General features: G+C 39.8%; 1 protein-coding gene across 1 annotated transcript in view; it reads left to right on the top strand.

The window, feature by feature from the left end:
- LOC104633852 (orofacial cleft 1 candidate gene 1 protein homolog) overlaps window positions 1-21657 on the top strand; it is a 45306-nt gene that overhangs the window by 6880 nt on the left and 16769 nt on the right. Inside the window, exons 4-6 of the mRNA XM_075747196.1 lie at window positions 10997-11083; window positions 14351-14434; window positions 20009-20178. Of these exons, the coding sequence (XP_075603311.1) occupies window positions 10997-11083; window positions 14351-14434; window positions 20009-20178 (341 nt within the window). The remainder of the gene's footprint in view (window positions 1-10996; window positions 11084-14350; window positions 14435-20008; window positions 20179-21657) is intronic.

Below are 21657 nucleotides of genomic sequence, written 5' to 3'. Positions count from 1 at the left end.
AAACCCAAAATACTGCCAAAAACGTCAGCTGTCTAAATGTTTAGAGGCCCAGGCTCCGTCTCCGTGCTCAAGTGACCCCCTGTAACAGGGGGTGCGGGTTGTGCAGTGCTCCCCGCCGGCACTGCGGGGAAAAGCGCAGGCAGCAGGCTCTCGTGGCAGCGCTTCCTGGTAATTGGGGTTGGGTTGGGGTCTGCAGGCACCACAGCCGGTCAGAGCACACAGATGCTGCTTCCTCGCTGGTTCCCGAGCATTGAGTAGTTTTAAACAGCTTACACATCCGTGATTGATTGTTGTCCTTAGGTCTCCCATATGCCCTCAGTCAATCAGTATTTTGCCTCTGCTTTGTCTGTCTTTTTTTTTTTTTTTTTTTTTTTTAGCCAGTAATGTTCGGATACTTGGAGCAGAAAGTCCTGTTCGCTTAGCTTGTCCAGGAGGAGCGATCCTGGCTTTTAAGCTCGGATTTGATGCAGCACCCAAGAGAGAGAGTGCCTCAAGAAGTAATCTCTGTTTATTATTTAGGTTCATTCAAACAGAGTATAAGGATCTTTACTGATGTCAGTTTTCCTTTTGCAGAGGTTTGATATCTTTTAACCTATTGTTTAATTACTCAATTTTGAATTACTGCTGGATGTTACAACAAATGGTTATTTTCACTTAGTAATCCAGTGAAGGAAGATGGTGAGGAAAAGAATTTAAAGGCGTCTTGTGAGCTATGTGAGGAAAATCTTGGGCCAAGGTTTACCGTAAAAGCAAAAATGCCTGAAGTCAGACTCAAAATCATCCCTAAATATCCATTTAAAAAAAAAAAAAATTACCATATTGGACTGTGTGGTGTCATTAACTTCAAGCGGACTGTGTGCATCCATGAATATGTAAACTTGTATCTATGGTCCGAGACCTCCCAAGGTACCAAAGGAACTGATAGGACTTTGAAAAGTCCTGAGCACCCAGCATTTCCCATTAACTCGCAAGCCATGATCGCTGAGTACCCTTGTGTGCCAACCCAGGTATTTAAATGGGTAAGTACGGGCTGGTGAGCAGAACTTCAGGCATTTGCCTTTAAAACTCAGGACCTTGTTGTGTTAAGATTTTATCCTTGTAGGACTGGAGAGCCCACGGCTCCTAATGGCCCCTTGCAAAATTAGGTTTGGCTTTCCATTTAGCCTTCATGTGACTCTGTGCAGCACTGCACAAAGCAGGAATTCTTCGTCTTTCCTTTACAGCCTGTCAGAACAGTGATTAAGCAGACAAAGGGATTGATTGGTTTTTAATGAAATAGTCTATCTGGCAAAAAATTAAGTTGGGCTCGCTGGAGACTATCCATGCTTTCAGTCGCCTCTTCAGAAATTCATGAATAGTTCCCTCAAGAAAACAACACATTTTTTTAAAAGCCTGAGATGTGTTTTTAAACAGTTTGATTTTTCATCCTAAGTAGCATTTTGTTCAAAACCCCCTAACTGAATATAGTCTTTGTGAAAGGACTAGAAATTGGTACATTTTGCCTGGAATGCAATGCCTTGATACACTGCTAAGTGTTTTTGTAATGGGAAAGGAAAGCTTGCTGAGAGTTGGAAAATTTTGTTTCCCAACACTGTGTCTCCCGCCTCGACCTTCTGTTCATCCAGTTAACCAAAAGATCGGTTATTCATGTAGCTCTGCCTCTAAGTCACACAACTATTTAAAAAAAAAAAAAGAAATCATCCATTTATACCATCATAAAGTCTAGATTGGAAGAGACATCTCGAGATCATCTGGTCCAACCTTGCATTAAATTATTCTTAGCCTAACTTATGTCAGGACTTGTTTGACAGTCACTGGGGTCAGTTCAAATTATCAAGGGCTGCTAATAAAACAACAGCTTCAAGCCTCTTCTTGAAACCTGGGAAAAAATTGAACTAAACCTTCTGGTATCTCATGAGCTAATTTTCCCCATTCCCAAGTGTAACAATACTTCATTAAAGAGGGAAAGGGAAAGGCAACTGCATAGGTAAATGAAGTATAACATGAATGTATTAATGTATAAATGGTTTATTTCACAGTCCTCAGTGAAGTCTCTCTGTCTACAGGTAGCTTACCCCTTCATGTGGCAATCTGTTGCGGTTTGGGCCCGCCAGAGCCCAAGGAATTGGTTCCTCGATCCTTTCTTTCCTTTGCTCCATGTTCATAGCAGCTTTGCATAGCTGCTGTCATTTTGGCTCACAGCAAGAACGTATGTGGTGTTGAAAACTACCACCATCCTCTACTGTAGAAGAAACTCTTCTACCGCTTCCTCTCCTGACACTGTGCAGTTCACAAGAGCAATTTTTAGCACAGAACTCTTTCTTTTTTTTTTTTCCCCCCAAGAGGCCAGACTTGCACCCCACACTGGGAGCTATTTCCCTAGGAGGGGGTGCCTGCACGCACCGGCACAGCTTGTTGCCCCAAACTTTGCTATGCCAGTAAAACGACAGTCCTTTTGCCACTTCATGCCAGGCTACCTTACCTTAAAGGAAATACCTGCCAAGCACAACAGCACAGCCTGTGTAAAATAAACATGTTTTAGGCCCTTCCACTGCTCCCTTTCACTTTTCTCCCCTTTTTCTTCCCCAGATGCCAATACAATACTCCTCCTTTTGGGGGTTCCTCCCCTCCACAACTGTTGGGTGCTCTTTCAGCTCTCAGCCCCCAGGCTTAGGTTCAGTTACTTGCTCAACGGGGAATGGCATTTGTCAATTCTAACGCTCAATGTTACACTGTACAATTTAAAACCAGTTATAACCTTAAGCACAACTATTTAATTGCAGCATTTAGCAGATTATAGGTTGAAAACATTATATCAACATCAGGCTGGCTTTTCAGGCTATGCATTTGAAGGCAGGGCATGGAGATGGCATTGCCTTGCCATTATCTTTCCACCCATCGACCATGTTGTTAATGGCAGCGAATAATACCTACGGGGGTTGCTATCATTTCCTCCATCTTGAAACAGTGTCACAGCCTGTTCCTCTGTCAGCAATTGCTGGAGGGAAGTGTTCTCTAGAAAAACCTCCACCTACTTTTGAGTTGCCTTCTCACACACCTCCATGCTAAAGGATATCAGGAAGGAACGTGAACAGTCGGCTGTGTGTTCAAGACAGCCTTAAAACCTGTTCCTGGAATTTGGCTATGTCTGCTCAGCAGAACACACCTCACTTAGAGATTAAATAGCCAGTGTAGAGGGCCATGATATTGCAACTTGCCTGCATCTGCCCCCAAACAGCTTAATTCACAGGTATGTTTGTGCTATATTGACTTTTCCATTCTCTTTTCTCTGATAACAGAACTTCTGAAAAGGAGAGTTTGTGAACTGATTCTTGTTTTCAAGAAATTGATTACATATTTCCAGTATTTTTTTTTCTAGAGGCTTCTTAAATTTTCAAACCAGATTGGTGGGGACTATTCTTGTGACTCAAAGTGCGAGGTTCCTGCATGCTTTGCTTGTGGGGAAACTGAGCCGGAGCATGAGGCCTTATCTGCAGTCACCCTGCAGGCCTGTCATGGAAATAGAAATAAAACCTCTGATCCATAGTCTGTTGCTCTCTTTGTTACGTCATTCTGTGCCTCATTCTGTCATATTTCCCATGATGGACAAAATTCCAAATTTTATCATCATCATCAGTAGACTGCTGTTCAGGAATAGGCCATATAGTAGCTCTTTCTGCTGTATGCTTTCCGTCATTGCTTTTATATTGTGAAGAGCTGGTACTGCTGTGAAATATTATAGCGACCCAGGGGAACTGACTGACTATTTACTCAGATTAATCTCCTGATTTTCAGCCAGCTAATTGGTTGGAATGGCTTCTACCCTATCTTCTCTTCTTGATTCTATGTTGACTCTTTGGTGATTGCTCCTATCACCTTCATTTCTTTCACGTATTCCTTGTGAGATTAAGGCTGTCTAGCAGTAGCCTTGTCTTTGCCAAACTGTGTGATTTATTTGTTTCTGAAAGCACTCAGAGTTTCCTTGTGACTAAACCAGACCAACTCTCCTACGTTTCTTCCCCTCAGCAAATATTGAATTGGCCAGAAAGTTTCATGTTGGCCATCCCAATGGGAGGTCTAATAGACGGATTTTCCTGGGAAATACATTTGAGGTTAGATCAACCAAACCCAGAGTGACAGGAATCTATGTCCACCTCTTTCTCAATTGCCAGGTGCCTGATCTCAAGGTGAGCCAATATTATTTGAAGTTGTTATGTGCTTTGTTTTTTTTTTTTTTTTTTTTTCTCCAGAGGACTTTAAACCCAAACCACTTTGTAGAGTGCCCTAATATTCTGGCCAGCTTGGTAAAGTCTTTGCCCAGCAAAGGGCTTCTAGCAAACTGTCATGACAGAAGCACCAAACCTCCAGGAATGCGCCATCTTTAGCTGATGGCAGAATATGAGGGCAGTTGCTCAACCTCAGATGGATGATGTATGTCATAGGCAATCCCTTAACGCAGGACCACTGTACTTAGCATTTTATCATAGGCCTGTAAAGCAAATGTTAAGCTATTTTAGCATTCAATACATTTTGTCCTCAGCTGTTGTGACCAGAAAATGTGCAAGTGGCTTATTCCAGTTTGTACTCTTCAGTGTTTACTGCAGCGCTATGCAGATTTGGTCCAGCTAATCCTGAGAACAGCCCCGTGATACGGCACTGTTCACATTTCTACAAGATAGGTGAAATTTTCAGCCCAACCATACGGAGGGAATATATGTCAGAACAAATTAGACTGTGATTTTTCTGGGGTGCCGACCATGCATGCAAGCCTCAGAATCCTGGCACGGGGCTTTTTGAGTATCCTCCCACTACGTGGTCTGCCTTGCACCTGGTGGTTGCACAGACACCTTCGAAGATTGTGGTGCTCTGTGGCTTTTGCATGGAAGATGAAAGGCGAATTGTGTTCTCCTGCACTTGTACAAAGGCTTGAGGCAGTCTGACCCTAAATGTTGATGATTCCAGTTAAAATTTTCTCCAGATGACAAGAAGTGTTCATCTTTTACCCCGTCATCCCCAATACACAAATCTTTTTTTTTTTTTTTTGAAACTACATTATCTGCTAAAATCAAAAACTCTAATTAATTCTACCATTTTATCTGCAACAGGCGCTGTTAACATCTCATATCATGCTCCAATAAATTTGCCCACAGAGATTAACAACACTGGGGGGGGGGGAGGGAAGGAAAAAAAAAAAAAGAGGGAAAGAAAGCTCTTTCAATTGAAGACTGTTGAGAAACCATTCTTCTAATTAGTCCAGGTACAGCATGGCATTAACATGGCTATACTGCTTCTGGGAGCAAATTAGTGTCTCTATGTGGCACTCCACTGTGCCACCTCCTAGCTGCAGAGCTAAGTTGGATGTATCTAACACAGTGCTGTGTGTGTCCTACAGGGAAAATCTCACTGTAAAATAGAGCAGTTCTGCTCCTTATCAAAAGCCAAAGCAGAGAGAAGCCTTTGCTAAGGAACGGTTACTGCTGAAGCCATTTCAACTGCGGCAGGGCAGAATAAGCCCTTTCTTGCTCAAGAGTATAACTGGGTGGGGACCTTGACCCAGGGCTTTGTGAAGGAGCAGTGTGGGATATCAACTTGATAAAAATATCAGCAAGTGCATCAAATTCAGTCTGTTTAGAGAACTGCAGACTGAAGCTTTTTCAACAGGGTCTAATTTAATTCCAAAGAGATGGTAGGTACGCACTGGAGAGACAGTAAACACAGATGAAAAAATAGGCATCTGCTGGAAACTCACGTTTGTGCCACATGTGAAGGAAATGGGAGCTTGTGGCACTGGCTATTTGTGTTGGACAAAATGATTTGCATAAAGGATGGGACGAGAAATATGAATCAAAACTGTACCCTTTTTTTCTTAAACAATGGCAAAGTTTATATCTAATAATTCAAGTTCTGTCTATGTGGTTCCATGCTTTCTGATTCCAACAGGGACTTGAAATGGAAATGCCAAACCCAGTATGCAGGGCATGATGGATCACCGTGTATGCATAGGAATAAAAGGGTTGTCATTGGAAGTAATTTTGCGTTGAATTACACAATGTGTAATCCAATTGAAATCAGCAGAACGGCACAAGGTGTAATGTAGTGTGCAAAACGTGATCCATTGCATGCAATTTCAACAACAGGGATACTGTACCACTCATCTAAGTAATGTGCTAAAATTGAATTTGTTGAAAGGTAGGGGGAGAAAAATTGTGAAGAATGGATGCATTTTATAATTGGGAAATACTCTTTCAGAAGGTGACTGAATATGTATTTTTAAGGCTAATTTATTACACTTGGGAATTGTTTTCTTCGTAATAGTGCTGTTGGACCCTTGAAATTCAGCAAGTTCCTACACTGAAATAGTGTGGGACCAGCCAAGCCTGCCAGCCTGGGAACTCAGTATCCATTTTCCTCATTGACATGTGTCGCGTTATCTAATAGTACTCCTAAATGAACTCCGTCACCATCAGTAAATCTTTTTCTCACGCCTTTGACCAACAGCATTTCCCCAGGAAAAGCAGCAGATCTTGCACTGGCATCCTTTGGCACAGTGCCCTCTGTTGCCTGAAGGAAAAAAAAAAAAAATTATTCCCATGCTGTACCTTTACTTAAACAGCAGTAAATATGGTAAGTGTTCCAGTAGTGGAGTGGCAGGTAAAAAAAAAAAAAAAAGTGGGTGCCGTGGGTGCGATGCGGCGTTTTTCAAGTGTTGGTGAAGGCGCAGGATGGTCTGTGCTGCTCAGGCTCACAAATGGCCCCTGTGCCAGCGTCCTGTCAAAGTTGACAAGTGAGTTTATTCAAGGCTTGCAATATAAACATAAGACACAGTTATGCGGTTTACTCATTACCTACAGTCTCCACCGAGAATAAGGAAGATGACATATGATACCTTTAAACTGTGATGGTAGTATTTAACAAGCTGTGATTTCAAGATACAATCTGCTGTCCAGTCACTTGCTTAATGCTCTTCAGTTTGAGGATGCCATTAATGACTAATTTTGTATTGAATTCTGCTTGGTACTCATGCAAATTTGAAGCTCTGTGTAAAACATTCTACCCCCTCCCCCCCCACATACTTGGTGATAATCTGGAATAACTTCATGCTTCCCAGGAATCTTATTTTAGATCTATATCTAAAATAATATAAATAACATTTATCTGTACTTATAGACAATGATGTTAGATGTAAATCTAAAATAGTAATAATATGTCTAAAGGTATCCAGATTCTATATGTAACCTAGATCAGCCTATATAAATTTAAAGACATTTGTAATGGCCATAAGCTGAGGTAAATGTAACAGATATCATGGTTCAGTAATGACAATTAAAAATCCAAACTAAAATTATAGCTTCTGATTAATTCGTAATAATCCTTTACTTTTTTTTCTTGCTGAAATAAGAAGTGAGAGTTAACATTGTTTTGTGGGTTACATATCAATTCACTGTGTTCTTCAGAACTAAGGTGATGTTCACTAGCAAGAGTTGTTGCTGAAATCAATGCTTTAAGACAGCTGTGTGGAAAGGAAGACTACTCTTTTCCATTGCTGGCTGTTTCAAAAGCACTTTGGGTCAAAATGCTGTCTTAGACTGGAATTTCATCATGCCAGGATGCGTGTCTTATTCTGTCTTATGCAAAAGGCATTTATGAGCTGCCTTAGTAATGCCCAGCAATGTTCTACCAAGTCATTGGTAGAGATGTGTATTGACTACTCTGTTGCCTGAAAAGGGAGAGCTGTTACTTAATAAGGCAAGTTTGCTCAGACCATGCTCTGCATCCTGTCTTATAATGAAAGCTGGCTCATGACAAAATCTTTTTGCTTTTATCTCTAAGACCCAGCATCGCTCTGAAAACAAGTACCAGTGAATGCTTATTCAAGCTTTTAATAATCATTCATCTGGCTTTTAATAATTCTTTCATTTTTACATTGGTTGGGAGATGACAAATCCAACAGTTTTGTCTATTCTTTCATTAAACTAAAACCCTAGACCAATAGTGGAATATGAAGGACGATGGAATAATTGCTTATCTAAATTCCTTGATGTACCCTTGATGTGATATTGATATGGACTATGTGATTTCTTTGTGGAGTAGAAGACCTTGTAGAAATGCAGCTTACTCGTGCCATTTCTGTGGTATTCTCAGGACAAAGACTGTATAATTGACTACAGACATCTTAGCTTAAAAGCCATCTTAAGAGTTTCATCCAGTCCTAGTAATACGTGTGCAGTCCCATGGGCTGCATCCAAGAATTATGCTAATTTTATTAGCAACTCCTCTTGCTTTAATTAAACTGTATAAATTCCCACCTGGTCACTGTTGTGCCAACACCCTTCTTTTAATTTTTATTTGAATTTATAGATAATTTGGGGGTTTGCACTTCAATTCTCATTTCCTGAATTGTCAGTTTGTTTTCTACATGAAATAACACAATTTTGAGGGGTGAATAGAGTTTCAAATTGAGTTAATCGGTTTGAGTGAACCTCTGGATCAAAGCAAAGACCTAAGTTTCCAAAGTTGGCCAGGTCTTCATGGGAGCAGATATTTAAAGTAGCTTGGTGTCTGAAAGCACCAAGCTATACACTGCTGTTCAAAATACCTGCAAGCAAGCTCTGTATTAACATTTACTTTACTGTGTTTATACCACAGAGCAGAGCGATGTGAATTCCTTAGTGGACTGTTAATTTACATGTTATACACTTTCAGATATTTCCAAAAGCAAATGTGAAATGATTAGTAATCCATTCACATGCTCACAAAATGTTATTAGCAAAATGCCTTGGGCAGTATGTTACGTTGACTAAAATTGATAATTTTGTGTTTTAAAACTAAAGCAACCTCCCCCAGCCCCCAACAAATCTTAGGACCTACTCAGAGCCCAGACCTCCTGGTCACACCAGCTCTCAAAGTACATTGAGCTGAGGTGGGGGAGGGAGGTGTGGGGGGAGACAAAACCCCCACAGAAAAAGCCCCAAAAGCAGCAATCTAAGGTTTGCAGCGATTTTGACTCTTCGGAAGGCTTCACTGCAAGTTTTCTGTGGAGTCCTGCAGTTAAAAGTGACTTGTTGTCTGTAAAATCATCAGGAGGAGGTGATTCAGGCATTTAGTGCTCATTCTACCCACATACGTTGCTCTGGAGAAATGAGACCTTGGTGGCTCTCTTTACTTCTGCGTGACTCTGTCTCCAGCTATGTGCGGTTCTGACAGAGCCAAAGCCCTGGATGAAATATCCCATACTTGTCAAAAATGGGTTAGGGTTGCTCTTTTTTTAAAGAGGACCAAAGAGCAAGCTGTTTAATGATATTTGTCAATGTATCTCTTTTATGAATAATGGTTTCCATGCCTCACAGAATCAAATATAATATGACATTTCTTCCTAAATGCCAATTGTTCTGTCCAGAAGAGTTGCCCAAAAGTCTACTCAGAGTTTCACACCAGACCCATAGGATAAAGAACATGCGGTATTAAAATTCAATAAAAGCTCTTGTTTGTGATATTAAGGCTCTGCAAAAAGCCTGTGCACTAGCTTGAGTATTGCTTGTATGGTTGCAACATACTTTCCAGCAATTTGCATTTGCAGCTATGAAGTAATTGAATACAGAGATGCATCATCATTTTCTTTTTTAGCACATGGGTGAATTATTTTACCAACATGTGAAGGGGTGTTCGTATCGCATCACGGTGCTTTGTGCTAGAGAAAAACAATTACAGTGAATAAGGTAGAATGGCTCTGTTATTGCAGTACATAAGACTTTGATTACATACTGCCAAGATTCATACCAGCCTAGTAGTTGTTGACAGATAAAGTAACAAAAATGAAACTCATTTATTTTTTCTTTATTGAGACCTGAAGGTAAAGCAAATTTTCAGTTCTTGTACTTACTACATTGAAGGAACAGAGACTGACAGTCAAAATGTGCCAGTCCAGAAATATAAATTAAACCTAGTTTCATATCAAAGTTTCATTTACTCTCTGTAAAGGAGCTGCTGCTTGGATTATTTTTGATCCTAAAACAAATACACTGTAGACTACTATAATGTGTCTTGGATGAATTAACCCCCTCGTACATTTAGCTCTTATGTATTTCCTATATCTAGGATATAGACCTGTGTCTGTACAAGCAATTTTAATTTTTTTGTGGACTTAGTTATTTTACTTTTTCTCTGTTTAGTAATAATTTACTGTATTTGCAAACCCAATGAATGTGAGAATGGTTTTAATAGAGCGTAGCACTTTTGCTGAAGGAAGGACATATTTTGAGCAAAAAGTTCTCCCTCCACCAGAAGAAAATTCTTCTGACTTTTACTGGGAGGCAGCTAGATGCTGCATTACTCCTTGATAAGTCTAACAAATCACTTTTTTTGTAAACTTGATTAGTTTCTAAAGAGTAGATAAAACTAGCTGTTGAAATGGAAAGTGCTAAAATGAGAGGTTTTATCCCATCAAAATCTTGGATTAGTTACCTAGCCCAACTGAATATAATTGCTGTTCAGATTAATGAGGCAGTATTCTAGTATCTCCTCTGTAATTAAACACTTCTCTGGTTGAATACAGTATTAAAGATGCACCAGACGTTGAAACCTCAGTGGTGAAATTTAAAACTGTTGAAATTGGAGGGGTCAGCTGTGAAACACAAATTCATCTGCTGCATGGATAATTCACTTGTAAAATGTGTTTCAAGAATAATTTGGCTTATGTTAGGGATGCTAGATTTTTGAAAATTTTTTTCTTATCTTTCCATCATCTAAATTTGAGAATTTTTCTCATTAGTTCCTGAGCAAAAGTAACATAAAGTGCACTTGTTTCCAGAATTACCTTTCCTGACCTTTCACAAGATGATAATTGCAGTACTAGTAGGCTTAGAGGACTTGTTAAAAAAATTAAGCTTATAAAGTAGCAAAAAATGCCCCTTTGCTTGCTGGTGTCGATTTCAAAATTAACATTTTGGTTCATGTGCTTCTAATAATCGCTGACCCTTACTTCATGTGCTTTCCACAGGAAATGAATACAGCAGAAATTACTTTGACCCGTTGATGGATGAGGAAATAAACCCAAGGCAGTGTGGGATGGAGGTCAGTGAAGAAGGTGAGGCAGAATTAAGTATGTAATTTTGGTGTCAGAATATTCTTTTCCATTCATGAAAATGAGGTGACAAAGATCACATATGCAGTTCTATTTAAATATTGAGGTTTACAATTTAAATTATAAGCCTTACCTGCTCTGAACACGATAGGCAGTATACATAGTCTTTGATCAAGGACAGTGAGTTAATGGATGGGTAAAAGTGAGGCTGTGCTGTATTCACTCTGCTACCGTTGCAAAATGAAGCACGCTCCAAGAACATCGTCTACACCATGTTCTTTAATTAATGACGTTAGTCCAGAACTGAGTACTGAGCTGTAGCTTTTTTTTTTTTTTCTTTTTGCAACTCTGCTCCCAAAGTCCTTCTTGAAGAGCAATTTTATTACTGAGCTGAATGCCTGTTTGCCTAATAGAAGGAAACTTCAGAGTCCATAAAAGTTCCCAGCACACGAGGAGGCTTTTTGGGTTTTCTTTTTGCTAGTGTAGCCAAGATGTTCAGCTTTGCTGTCTGTGGGTTATAGCAAGGAGTGGGAGGGTGTGACGCTGCAGCGCTCAGAGAACAGAAGTTATGCATAGGTATGAGAGAGATTAACCAGGAGGTATTGTCTAGCAGAGGAAATTCTCCTTCGCTGTCATGGCTTTTAGATAAAAAAGGGTGGGAACGGGCCTGCCTGAATTTGCATGGACTTAAGAAAGATCATCATCATGGTAATGAAGTGCTTAGCTATGCATTGAATGCTTTGGCCCGGCTCCTGTTGTTAAGCGCTAACAACCCGATAGCACGCAAGACCCAGTTCTCCTGTGCTTACCTTCCTAGCCCTTTGCTTTTATAAACCTTGTGCTTATTTTTAGAAACTCTCTAGACACGCAGCTGCAGTCAAATCTAAAAAAACTTTGTCTACTGTAAAGGGTCTCAAAGTAAGTAACTTCTGAAATTCATGAGAAACTTCTACTTCAAGTAGACATGGAGGTTTAAACTTTTGAGGCAAGAACTTGTGTGACTGAGGAAAGCAGGCTCGAACACACATCAGCGTCTTGAATTTCTGTGTACTCGTGAAAAAAAAAATCAAGGTTTATCAAGAGTGGATTACATCTAACCCCTATAATTTCCCCTTTCATTGTCTAGGACAGCAACGTAATACCTTGGAAAGGAACGATTTTGTTTCTGTTGTTACTGCCTTGGTTCATCTTATGAATAGGCTTCATGAGTCATGATCTGCTTCATAATCAGAGAATGAAAAGCAGATTAGATTTTTGTAACTGTACGTGTGTGCCTAAAAACATGTATGGATGGAGTGGTGACATAAGGGATATGTGGAAGTACAATTTTCATCAGGAGAAAATGTTCTCTTGCCTGTGTTGAGGAGGCTGAGTGGTACACTTAACCTGAAGTGTGTGTTGTGTTGTGGTTTTTTGTGTATGGTTTTTTATTTCCTTTTTAAAAAAAAAAAAAATTGGAACAGATTAAAGCTCTGAGAAACTCCATCCAGTTCCTGGGGTAGGAGTGCAGAGGTGGTTTTAGGCGCTTGCATATCAGGCTAGACCTGAGATCCGTGTTTGAACAGTTGTCCTTTGGCATTCCTCCTTTTTCTCTCCAGCAAAAATGTCACTCAAAGGTTGCGGTAACACTTGTTTATTAAAGGTCTATTAGCAATGTTACTGGCCTCAGGTTGGTTGTGTTGACATCTGCAGAGCAGTTATAATGCTGTATTTACCAACACATCTGCCAAGAGCAATTCTTCCACCTTGGAGATATTCAAAAGCCATCTGGACATGGTCCTGGGCAACGTGGCTCTAGGTGGCCCTGTTTGAGCAGGGGGGCAGGACCAGATGACCTCCAGAGGTCCCTTCCCACCTCAGCTGGTTTGACTCTGTGATACTCAAAAACAAGGCTCACTCTCTGTTTTCATTTTCCTTGCAGAAGTGTTAAATAAGTGGAATTACATTTATATGTAGTGAATGGAGTTAAAAGGACAATTGGAACTGAAATCTGGTCCTGCATAGTTATCCCCTGATTGGAAACCATATTCATTTACCTCCTCCTTCCAGCTAGCAGCTTGTCACTAAAAAGAGACAAAAGCAGAACAAGATGAAGAAATCAGGGCACACTTTAAAGTTACACTCTTCTTACGACTTAAGCAAGTCAGGCCCAATGCCCAAAGAGAATAGCTGGTGAAAAGCAAATCTTCAGCCACTAACTCTATTATACAAAGTTAAATATCATTTTAATGTGTTCATCATATGGGATTCTTTAATGGGTTATTCTGTGAAAATGAAGATATTAGCAATTATCTTTTCTATATTTGATAAATTAAATTTGTGCTGGAAATTTGTCTGAGTTGATAATGCCCTGAGAACAAACAACACCCCACTATGGATTTGCTTCCCCTCTCCTTGTCAAGGGAACATTTCAATGTTACATGCTAAAAGAAATGTAAAAGGTTCTGTACTTGCAGAAGAGGTTTGCAGAAGCCTCCGTCTTTGAATGCCCAGTGTAACTGAAAACTTCGCTCTGAAATTTCATGGTAAAGTTGCGGTAAAGAAAATTTATTCTTTGAGATTCTATTGTGCCCTTAAAAAGAGCCACCCAAGGTCAGTTGTAGCTGTACTTATGTTTGCTTATCTTCTATGTATTTCTTTGGCCTTCTACCTGCCTGTCTTCACAGGCAACTTAGAGAAGCCAGGGCCTGGGAGAGTCTCAACTAGTCACTTCTCCCTTTAATATAGAAACTTGAAGTGATTTGTTTAGGTCTCATGGGAAAAGGTATACGTGTGTGTGTGTGTGTGTGTGTTACTCCTTTTTAAAATCTGCAGATGTTACTGGGAATTTGAATGACTGATCAGGCACAAAATCAAAATTCACAGTGTGCAGTAATGACTAATCATACTAGATAACCTGTTAGTATTATGGACAGCAAGGTATAATTTATAATAAAGAGTCAAAGAGAATTATCTGGCAATTTGAATATAAATAATCATTTCAACTAGTCTATTAGCAGACTTAGTAAACAGTTTCAGTCCAGATCAAGGTATAATATTTCTCACCATTTAAAAATATACGATTATATATTTTTTATTTTAAACTGTCTTTCATAACTTAGAAGAAAGTGACATTCATCTCTGCTATGAAACTAGTACTGTGAAAAGTATTTTTAAGTGTCAAGCCGTTTCTTAACTCTTGTATTTTTATATCTTTCTTTATAGTTTAAAATAGTGTTTCCTGAAATACTGCTGGAAGAAACAATGATGTTTCACTGTTGTTTTTTTAAGATCCTGTGAAATTTGATGAGCAAATCCTGTATGGTAAGCTGATGAAGCTTCTAGATGAAGAGAACAAGATGCTGGACTTCCAAGGTAAATAAAAAAATCATTTGCATAAAGAAAAATAAACCTCTTTTGAGTCTGGATGCGGGGAGAAGAGTGGGTAATCCATCCCCTTGAACTCAGAAGCAAAAGGGACATGGATTTTAATGTGAGCCTGTAAGATCTTTTTTGACAAATGTTTTTGTTTTGAGTTGTGTTTATATGGTTTTAAGTGTAACTTAAGTGGCGTGCTTTCTTTAGGCTGCTTCATTGCATGTTGAATTCGACTCTTGTGAAAGAAGACTGGAAATAGCATTGCTTACATGCTCAAAGCTAGAAATCTAAATCCTTATTTAAGCTCATAAATGGGTGGGCTGTTTGTCAGATGCACAGGTTATGTCACAATGTTTGAGGTTATCTATGTATGGGTTTACACTAACAGGTGAGCAAGAAAATGTTTTCTGTGGCTTTGTTAGAAAATACAAATTGATGTTCCATCTACAGTAGAAACGATGAAGTGTAGGAAAAGAGATTTCTCCACCTAAAAGCAACAGCCTTACTTTGGCTTCACTTATTTACAGTCAATCTTTAACACCCAGTTGATTCATGATACCGTTACCACCACAGCCTTTACACGAGATGCGTGTCTGCTGCTCTCCTCTGGTTCATCCTAGGAGAAGTGACATAAAAACAAGCCCTGGCTCAGGGCTGCCCTCATATTTTTGGGTATCTCCCTGTCCTTTTTTCAGCACACGTCTTTTGTGCAAAAGTATTTTATGTTCTTTGTATCTGTTTGAGGTTTCCTGTTATATTTCAGTTATACACGGGACCTACTCTGTCAGAGACAGCAGGTGGTTGCCTACAGCACTGGAGCTCCAGGAGCTGCAACGTGGTTTATGATGTGTTTTAGTTTGTGAGTAACTTTGCTCTAGAAGAGGGAAATGTTTTCATTTGCCTAGGGTTGCAAAATCCCTTGAACTCACACTGGTCATATCAGGATCATCTTTGAAACCCATTTTGTCTCATTTAAAATGCAAGGAATAGAAAGTACAACCATCACAGCTGAATGCATGCAGATAGTTTAAGAAAAACCTTTAACAAATTATTAGTAAGCTTTCTATTGCTGCATGTTAATGTAGAGCTCCACATTGCTGAGAGAGACCGTAGCAGTGCTGCAGGTTGATTGTGGCTTTTATCCTGCAACAACATAGATGAAAATAAAAACATGTTTGGCTGTGAAGTCAACGTTATTTCTATAGGAAAAATTGACATGGGGTGTCTATCTGTGATACTTGTGTAGTCCCTGTCTACCAATATTTATAGCATTTCCTATTCTTCAATAGCTTTATTGTCAAAATAACCTCGATGTCATTGTACAGGCTGCCCTAGGGTGGGGTCTAGTAGCTTTCTGAAAATTAGCTTCTGGGGCTCTCCCAAAGTGCTGGGAGAGGGAGAGAGAAGCACCTCTCGGCAGTGGTTCAGCCCACCTCAGGCAGACACCTCTTAGCTGATTAGACAAATTGTGCTCTGGAAACAGTTCTTCTCTTTCCTTTGGCTCTAGAAGGGTCTTGGAGAAGTGACTTAGACTTGACCACTGATTTTTGCATGGCTAAAGGTGAGCGAGCTGAATTGCACTGTTTGTATTTATCCACTTTTAAGCAAGGAAACCAGAGAGTGAAGGGGAAGCCTTCCTCATCCATCAGTGGTTACTGTCATCTTCAGCTAGGTGTCCTAAAACTTTATATTGTATTACAAATAACATTAATGAATATTGATAGGATGAACAGACGCTTTACAGAGGATAATAGCAAATAATATATTTAGAGAGAAATAAGGTTTCACTGATCTCCTCAAATGTTTCTAATTTTTTCTCGCCAGGTATGTTTGAACTAAAAAAGTTTTTTCTCCATCTAGTTTTATCAAACCACCATGAGGGAGAAATGATCTTATTACTATTTGGCTACATGGGGTGTGAGACAGGTTCAAATCTCTCATCCATCCAAAGCCATTTTATTGTATGTGGTGTGTTCTGCAGACAATGATCTCGTGCTGAGGCTGCCAAGGTTGCTGAGCTGCCAGCTCTCTGATTCAATTCAAGGGCGAGCAAATGCATTAACGCGCGTCTCGCGTTCCAGGTGCACGTCAGTGTCCCCCACATAGGCATGGAGGAGACACCGCAGCCTGCTGCTGTCCTGTGTCTTGAGCAGTGCCTCAGTGCTGTCATTTCTTAAAAGTGCCATAATGGGTATCAGAGCTGGCCCTGTGGCTGAATGTTGTGCCCTGCCCTAGCTGATTTTTTTAATTTTTCTTTGCTTGGGTGAATAAAATCCAGAAAAGAGCAAGATTTTCCTGAGGAAGCGAGGCTTGTGCACCACCTCTGTGTGTGTGTATCAGGCTATATTTATTTCTGCCTGCCTGTGTTTCTCCCTCCCGATTTTTAAACCTGTTGTTCACTTCCAAACCCTTTTTTTTCAACAGAGAGCAAGTCTCACAGGTCTGACTTCCCTACCAGTTTTATGGAAGTGGGCAGCTGAGCAGAGCAGACAAGCATTATTAATGTCTCCACTGAGGGAAAAGCTAATATGGGAGTTTGACCCTTATTAGATATCAGGAAATCCATAGAAAACTAGGATTCATTTGGTTCCGCTCTTACAGAACTGATTCTTTTCTTCATTTGACCACTGAGCTGAAAAATCACGTAGTCATACAGTCCTAATTAATAGATGATCCCCAAAGGAAAGGAAAGAACGTGGCTCAGAATTTATATAATTGTGTATTCAAAGCATTGTGTCGCTGAGTAACCTGTTGGTCACTCTTGTGGTACGTGTTAGTTTGTATTATAAGGCAACTTAAAAGGCAACATCGGTTGTTTGTTTTTTAGAGAAAGATGTAGACTGTATATTTTTTTTACCTATGGATAAAAGCTCTCAAACAATGTAAGATCATGATCCACGCACATCTAAAATGATGCTAGCTAATACCATAAAAATATTTTCTATTATGTTATTCTTTGGCAACAACTGAAAAAATTGAAGTGCAATGTTTTGCAGCATTTTAGTTGTTTGATGCATGAGCCTTTGGTGATGTACTTTCTTAGCTACAATTTGTACACAGACTCTTCTAGAACTAGGCAGCCAAAATACATTTTCCATGTGGAGTTTATAGCTGCTTTATACATTCAAACTCATGCTGAGGTGTAGTCTGCTGGTGAACCTACCCTTTAAATTCTCATCTCTGTATATAAACTACTGCTCTCTGATGGACAAATGCAGGAGTAAATGAAGTTACCAGCAGCCAAGCTAATACTGGAGAGATTGTTTTAATTACAGCACAGCATCTGCAAATACAGCCTGTGCTAAGGAGAAGTGATTTAAACTATGTGGAAAGTCTGACCCGCAGTGTTAAGGACAGCCAAGGCAATGAAAAGTTTGATGCAGATGCTGACAACTTGAAGCAGCCAGTTTTTAATTAGTTTATCAATCTATCAATGAATTTCCTCATAAATTTTCAGCCGTTTATCCCGTGTGTACGAAGCAGTTACATTTTTAACACGGTGGCTGCTTCTGTACAGCAAGGAGGCGGAGGTTTTGTTTTGGCCGAGCGCTGCTCCTGGGCGGCAGCTCAAGCCTGTAACCTGTGGGTTGGTTCAGAGAAGGAGCAACCTCTGATGGTGACCGAGTTTCAGAGGTTTCTTTGCAAAGCCAATGAGGAAGGAATAGACCAGCTGAACAACTCTGTTCTCTCCCTGTCTCCAGCTCAGGAAAATGAGCAGTTTTTCAAATTGTGCTTAAATAAGCATATGTATCTCTTCATCAAAAATTCTCCAAATCTGAATTGTAATTATCTCTGTACTTTTAGCAGTTACTTCCCATGAAAAGGCTTTTGAAAATGTTCTCCCTCTTCTTTTGCTCTTTTTTCACAAAATGTGCTAATGACCCCAGTGTCTTCCACCAAAACTGAGTTCACTTGACACGATTCCTCACAAAAATAATAAACACACAGAGGCAAAAAAAAAAAAAAAAAAGGATATTTTGGTGAATCACTGCATGGTCGTCTGTGAACCGAATGTTTTTATTCCTTTTTTGATGTATAAGGACTACCTCTCTACACCCAGAGGATCCTGAGATAGGGATGTACAGTCTTCCCAGGATGTGAATTTGGACTGCTCCTGTGAAAGCATGGAAGTAGCTGATTTATACCAGCTGAGCATATGGCCTGTTGTGTACAACACAGCATCGAGGGGAACAAGTGTTGCTGCATCTTCTGCTGTTGGCAATGTTGCCTTTTCCAGCGCTTCCTGGGTTTTCTCTCTCCCAGCCAAACCCTTAATGTTACAGTAAATTTAAAAGTAAATATTGTTTTGTTTTTGCAGTTAATAGTTGTAGGTCAAATCACTTTTCATTAGGCTTGTAAGATGCTACGTGAAGAGATTGTGTACCCTAAGGTAATGGTTTGGGTTGTTTATGTCTACTGTACGCTTTCCCCAACGTGATATTGAACTGTATCCTGTTGTAATTAAATAAAAAAACCCCAAACAACACCCTACTTCCTGTGTGTTGGTGGCAAGAGGTGATTTAAGTACTTGGGAGGCTCAACAATTAAAGTCATTAAACAATGAGTAGTGAGCAAAACTGAAAATGTTAATAGCCTTAGTTTTATCTTTCCTTTTCTGGTCTTCATTAGAGAATGAGAGACTTCAAAGGGGAGTGAGGAAAAAAAACATCTTTTAACTGCTTTCATGTCTTAGGATGGATAAAAAGAAAAGCAAATAACTAGATATGGCAGTTTGTTGCAGAGAACTATAAAAACTTACACACAGAAATATGAGGCAAGAAAGACAGTCAGATGTGGACAACCTGATATCTGTCATTTCTTAGTGATCCTAATGTGGATAAATGAGCAAAAATACTTGTTGTTTATTATTTATGACCCAAACTATTATTAATACTGTAGCAGATATCAAGAAGACCTATTTTTAATGTAGCATGATGAATTAAACTGAAAAAAGGACATAGCATCTCTTTAAGATTGACTTTATGAATGGGATTTATTTTTATTTATGTGCAGCATGTACCCTTTGGTCCTGCATATGTCACTGCAGTGAAATCGGGGTATGATGTGGGTGAGAGTAGAACCGGGCCCAATTAATTAGGCAGGAGCTGCGTGCACACACCTTGGGGAGGAATCTGATCCTCTGGGGTGAGTGGGAGGAAGATGAAATGCTCAGTGTGGCTCCACCTAAATCTCCTTTTCAATTGCAGTTATTTCTCCTCTTCCTCAGGAGAGAAGGCCAAAGTTGTTCCAAATCTGAATTCCTCTAAGATTTACAGGGGAGAGAAGTGACTGTGGAAATGCAGAACAGCACCCCTTTTAAAAATCATTTGAGGAACAAGCTGCACGTGCTAAATTTGTGCCTGTATGCAGATGTTGCTCTTGAGAGTTTTGCTGGTAATGGCACTTGGAACCGGATGGTTGTTCTACTGCTGTTATTTATTACTGTTCATTTTATGGCATGAATTGTTGTCTTAAAATGTTGGTGGACCAAACATGTTAACTGAGAAGGTACTAACCAGTGAATGAACTCCACTTTGCTAAGAGATAATCTGCCACTTTTGTTTCAAGCAGCCCATGTCGCCAGTGAAGATTTTGCAGACGCTGTGATGCCTGTCAGCTCCAGTAAGGCATGTGACCTTCACAGGGAGCTTGAAGATGAAGTGATTCCTTCATATATCGAACAGTTTGAAAGAGATGTTCAGGATGACATAATTCTGCTTGGCAGCTTTTCACTGGAACAGGTCAGAGTTAAGAACTATAAGACAATTTTATCGCTTGCTTCATAACATGATGCTGGCTTGTTAACCTTGTACACCCCAATTCTGTTTCACTGCCTGGTGATACATATATTGAAAGGGGAAAGATAACCCATTTCGTTGCTTTATGTGACTGGGACTTTGCTAAGCTAACAGCAGGACCTTTATCTTTGTCTCCATTTCAATGTGAATAAAAATAGATTGCCTTCATTGCTTCTTTCCTAAATAGTGGAGTGTCTCTGCTCTGCAGTAAGTATTGCAATTGAGTTTCAATCAAGAGCCTAAGCTTAGGACATCTCTCTCTGCCAAATTTAACAGAGGCTTATTCATCTATCAATGAGCAGGTTCGGATTGGAGCCCAGGAAGGATTTATGTAGAGATATTAATTGTATAGAGGATAAGATTATTACCAAATTATAAATTTGTTGTGTTTTTCAGGGTGACAAAGCTTCCTATGGTTTTCTTTTTGTTATTTCATAGTGTAAAGAGAAAAGGTTGGGTTCATGTTGACAAAGGCACAAGTTTTCAGGGCTGAAATGATACTTATGGGCACCTAACTACCATTTGTCCCTTTGAAAAATCTCATCTCAAGACTAGGGGACAGGAAAAGAGATTAATTGATGAATCTATCATTTTTAATTAGCAACATGAGAACAGCACACTGGCTCTGATGGGCTTAAAATAGGTTACCCAGTGACTGATGGTGATCTAAGCTTTCTTTTATTTTTCAGAGGAAGTTTTTAGAATTTTTTCACTGCAGGACTAAACCTCATCATTGCCTTCTGCATGTTGGTGAGGGACACAATTCCCTTTCTTGCTGCTTTCCTCTAAATCCTTGTGTAGCTGTTTCATTCCTTCTGACATTTTTGTAGCTGTTATGTATGATGCATAAAAGGTGGTTTGAGGAATATTGTTCAGAGAATGTGAAACGGGAGGGAAACATGAGGGAAAATGACTCAGGTGGTACTAAGAGTATCACCTGCCTCAAGGGACTGATGGAGTAGGAACCTGGGAACAGGTGAACAGAGCATGCTGCACCTCTCCAGAAGACTTTATAATATGTTGAAAGTTCACACTTTAACTAAGTTTGGGCTATTCGAACACCCTCAAAGCTTCATGAGGCTCTGTGACACCTGAAGAGGAATGCTATAGATTTGTCAATCCTTTGTTTACGCTTCCTCTAAACATGGTCGCTGGGAGGCTGATAGTCTTGGACTCTTCTGGGACATGTTCAGCAAGGTTTATTTCCTAGATAGGAGCAAGCCATCTGGTCATCCCAAAACAATGTTCTGCTTTTTACTGGCAACTGCATATGTGAATCCACATGTAATACAATATAATATTGCTTTTCTTCTTTATATTCTTCTGAAAGAAAGAAGATCCTGATTTAATGTGATTGATTGAGCTGGTCTACCATGAGCTTGCAGGTAGGGACTCTATACTGCACAGAAGAGGTCTTGAATG

Source organism: Balearica regulorum, chromosome 2, assembly GCF_011004875.1.
Source record: "Balearica regulorum gibbericeps isolate bBalReg1 chromosome 2, bBalReg1.pri, whole genome shotgun sequence".
Taxonomy (NCBI): domain Eukaryota; kingdom Metazoa; phylum Chordata; class Aves; order Gruiformes; family Gruidae; genus Balearica; species Balearica regulorum.
Note: the sequence above shows the minus strand (reverse complement) of the source record. Positions and strands in the feature narration are given on the sequence as shown.